Genomic DNA, 3,459 nt, shown 5'->3' with positions numbered 1-3,459 from the left:
CCGGGGGTGCGCGGTCGCAGGGCCATAACACGTCTCCGAGGGATGGTTCCGTGTACCGGGTTACCCCTTAACTGCAGAACGCACCCTCTTCCTCGACCGTGGGGGGGGTGCGCGGTCGCAGGGCCATAACACGGCTGGTTGGGAAAATTCTTTTGGCGGCCTTGAAACGAACGAGAGAGACCTGCTGGCCGGCGTCCGCCGCTCTCCACGCGCTGCTGGTGCGCAGCGTGCGCCGTTCTGCACTCGGGCACACCACCGCTCCACTCTCCGCTCTCCTCCAGCCGCACAGAGCCCAACCAGACCCCCCAGGCGTTGAGCGTCGTTGAGCAGTGCCACGAGAGGCAGCAGCGTCTCGCCCGTGTGCCACAGCCGCGTGTGAGTTGCGATGGGAGCCAGCTAGCCTCCCGACCGGCCTCCCGCGCACACTCGCACTTGGCAGCCTCGAGCCTCACCACGCCCGCTGCACACTGCCTCAGGCACCTTCGCTCCCGCCACCACGCCGCCGCTCCAGTGCTCCTGCCACCGCCGCAGCCCTCCGCATCGCGTTTCCGCCACCCTTTGACCGAGGCCGTGCGCTAGGCCGGCGTGCAGCTACAGGTGCGCGGCGGCGCGCGGCGCACCACCGCCGCGCTCTCACTCCTCATCCCGGCCAGCTCTCCCCTCTTTCCGTCCCGCAGCTCCCCCGTCACCTCGCGATATCTCCCTCCCTCCCTCCCTCCCTCTCTCGGAGCCTCTCGGCAGGCCTCCGTCCCTCCGCCCCCCCCCTTCCTCCGCCGACCGCGCACCGCGCCATCCCCGCCGCCGTCGGCCTCACACCAGGTCTCATCGGCGCTCTCTGCCGTAGGTTGCGCGCCGCTGCAGGGCGGGCTGCGCGGCTCGTCGCTCGTGGGTGAGGCGCGGCCGCGGCGCTCTCGCTTCTGCTGAGGCGCGCTAGCTGCTCGCCTTGCCGCTCTCCCCCCTCTCTCGCACCTCTCTCCGCACTCCTCGGCGGCAGCCCCGCAGGCTCGGGTCGCTGCAACCTCGAGTCGGGTTGGAGCGGATGGGCGGCGCGGGGGCCAGCGTCGGCGGCGCCGCCCCGCCGCCGCCTCGACTCCTCCTCCTCCTCCGTCGCTGTCTACATCTTTCGACGGCATGCGCCGCCTCGCAGGGCGCGTCCAGAGCAGCTTGGGCGGCGCTGCTGCGGCGGGGGCGGATGGCGCGGTCGCCGCGCCGCTCATCGGTGAGCCGGCGCTCCCGCGCGGCGCTCCGGCGGCCGGCGGCGTGTTTCGCCGCTGCGGAGGGCGTTGTCGTCGCGAGGGGCGGGCCCACGGCGGCGGAGGCGCTGCGCTGACGGCCGCTGACGGCGGCGGTGAGGGCCCAAGCGCCGGCCGAAGAAGCGTTGCCGCGATTGCCGTGGCGTGCCGCCTGGCGGGCCCGGCGAGCGGTCCCCGCCGGTCGGGGCTGCCGGCGCTGCACGGTGCGAGCCGCCTCTCCCGCCCCCCGCCACCTCTCGTCCCTCCCCCAGCCCTCTCCCTCGGCCCCGCCTCTCGCCCCGCCCGGGACTCTCCCCACGCCGCCTCTCCGCCACCCGCCAGCCATCCCCGCCCCCGCCACCTCGGCCCTAGCGCACGCGCACCCGCACGCGTCCCTGCCGCAGACTGGCGCGGCGACAAGGCGATCGAGGCCGAGCATATGCGCTGGAGGCGACGGCCTCGACTTGCGCGCGATCGGCGCCTCGCTCCTCTCGGCTCGGCAACGATACGCGGCGCGCCAGCGTCGGCCCGCTCAAGGCTGCCCCGCACACACCCCTCTCGCCGTCGCCTCCTCCCTCCTTCCCCCACCCTCCCCCTCCGCCCCCCTCCCCCTCTCCCGCGGGGCGCGGCGCCCCCCCTCATCCCGCAGCCCTCGCGCCCCTCTCCTCTCCGCGCGGTCACCGTCACCGCCACCGTCACCGCCAACCGCCACCGTCACCGTCTCACCGTCTCGCCTCTCCCCCTGCCCCTCTCCCCGCAGGCCGCTGCACGGCGCTCGCCAGCGGCGCCGCGACGCGAGCGCTTTCGCCCCCCCCCCCCCCCACCACCGCTAGGGCCGACGGACGCCCCGCGCCTGCGTCCACCCCCCGCCGCCATGAGCCGAGGCTCATGGCGGCGCCTCGAGAGAGCCGCCGCGCGGCGCGGTCGCCGGTCCGGCGCAGAGGGCCGGGCGCGGGCTCCGGAGCCGTGGGGCCGCCCGTGGGGCGAGGAGGGCGGAGGGGCGCGGCGGGGCCCGCCCAGCGGTGGGAGGGGCCGCGGCAGGGGCGTCCCGGTCCCGTGCACCGAGGCGGGGCGGCGGGGTGTGGTGCGGCGAGGTCGGTGTGCCGTCCGCCCCGGTCCCGGAGCCCGTCTCCCGGCTCCGCGGGGCCCAAGTCGATTCGTTTCGGGGGTGTTGGCTTTGTTTGCAGTCGGTGTGCGCGTTTCCCAGCTAAAACGTCGCATTCGGTTCGCATTTGCATCCCCAGTCCCATTCCATTCGGCTTCGGGGCGAATCGGTATGACTGGGGCCGCAGTTTCCCCAGTGTGTCCGCGCCTCGGCTCGTAATGGTCTTACCCAATCAAAGCGGCGCCCTCCGGCGTACCACTTAGAGGAATACGCATTTCTGCGGCGAATACAAACGCGAGTACGCGCACCGGCGCGGACACACTGGGGCTTGTCTGGCGGTGCTGCCCGCGCGGTCGGTACCGCCCTCTCGGCCACCCAAGCAGGTGGATAGGTGAGGAGACGCGCAGAACGGCGGCCGCGAGGCAGCCGGCGCGGTGCTCCCTCGGCGCGGTTCGCCGGAGCAGACTTTTGCTTACGGTTTGAGCCGCGGCCCGGTAGGTTGACTGAGCGGCTGGTGCGTGTGAGGCGGTGCTGGGCGGGGTTGGGTCGCCACTGCGCGATCCGGCCCCAGTCTCGGTTACGTAGACGCCTAGTCAGCACGTGCCGCCGCGGGGACTCACCCTCCCCCGACGCAAAAGCTCCCTCGCTGTGCCCCTCCAGACCGGATGGGGCCGCCTGGGCAGCGGCTGTGTGTGAGAAGCAGATGGTTTCCCGATGGGCAGACGCCTCGTGCGCCTCACCCCGCAGCGCGGCTGGCTCGCAGCTCGGAGGTCTCCTCTGGGCGCGGGTCGGCTGGCTGCACTGTCGGTGGCGGTGGCGCCTCGACTGGCCCCGCGTAACAAGGCCCTGGCAGGCTCAGCGGTGCAGCCCTCCCCTTTCGGAGCGGCTCCCGCCCTGCTGTGGAGCTGCGGCGTGTCGGTTGTGATGCGCTTCTAGCCACCGAGCGGTCGTGCGAATCCTTGAGTGGAGGCGCGATGCGCGGCGCCCCGCGAGGCCGCCCGTACTGGGCCGGCCCGCGGCTTGGCGCCGCGCGAGGGCTGCGGCTCTGACTAGAGCCGCGCTCCGTAACATGATTACGACACGTGTCCTTGGCTTTGTTGGCCTTGGAGTGAGCACTGTCGG

The 3,459-nt window shown here is 73.4% G+C and overlaps 2 protein-coding genes across 2 annotated transcripts in view; both read left to right on the top strand.

Annotated features, from left to right (window-relative positions):
* Positions 1 to 904: 904 nt before the first annotated feature.
* Positions 905 to 2,459, top strand: EMIHUDRAFT_439350 (hypothetical protein; the record flags this gene model as incomplete). The annotated part of the gene is given in 5 exon segments (XM_005756273.1): positions 905 to 925; positions 1,003 to 1,456; positions 1,637 to 1,744; positions 1,993 to 2,185; positions 2,201 to 2,459. Coding segments are annotated over 4 exon segments (885 nt in total), but the record flags the coding sequence as incomplete, so codon positions are not given.
* A 278-nt stretch (positions 2,460 to 2,737) lies between these two features.
* Positions 2,738 to 3,459, top strand: part of EMIHUDRAFT_360534 (hypothetical protein) — a 1,024-nt gene continuing 302 nt past the window's right edge. The window contains exon 1 of the mRNA XM_005756272.1: positions 2,738 to 3,459. This exon is cut by the window's right edge and continues 302 nt beyond it. Coding sequence (XP_005756329.1) covers positions 3,052 to 3,273 — 222 coding nt within the window. The 5' untranslated portion in view covers positions 2,738 to 3,051 and the 3' untranslated portion in view covers positions 3,274 to 3,459.

Source organism: Emiliania huxleyi (assembly GCF_000372725.1).
Source record: "Emiliania huxleyi CCMP1516 unplaced genomic scaffold EMIHUscaffold_98, whole genome shotgun sequence".
Classification (NCBI taxonomy): Eukaryota; Haptophyta; order Isochrysidales; family Noelaerhabdaceae; genus Emiliania; species Emiliania huxleyi.
This window is presented reverse-complemented; position numbering and strand designations above follow the sequence as displayed.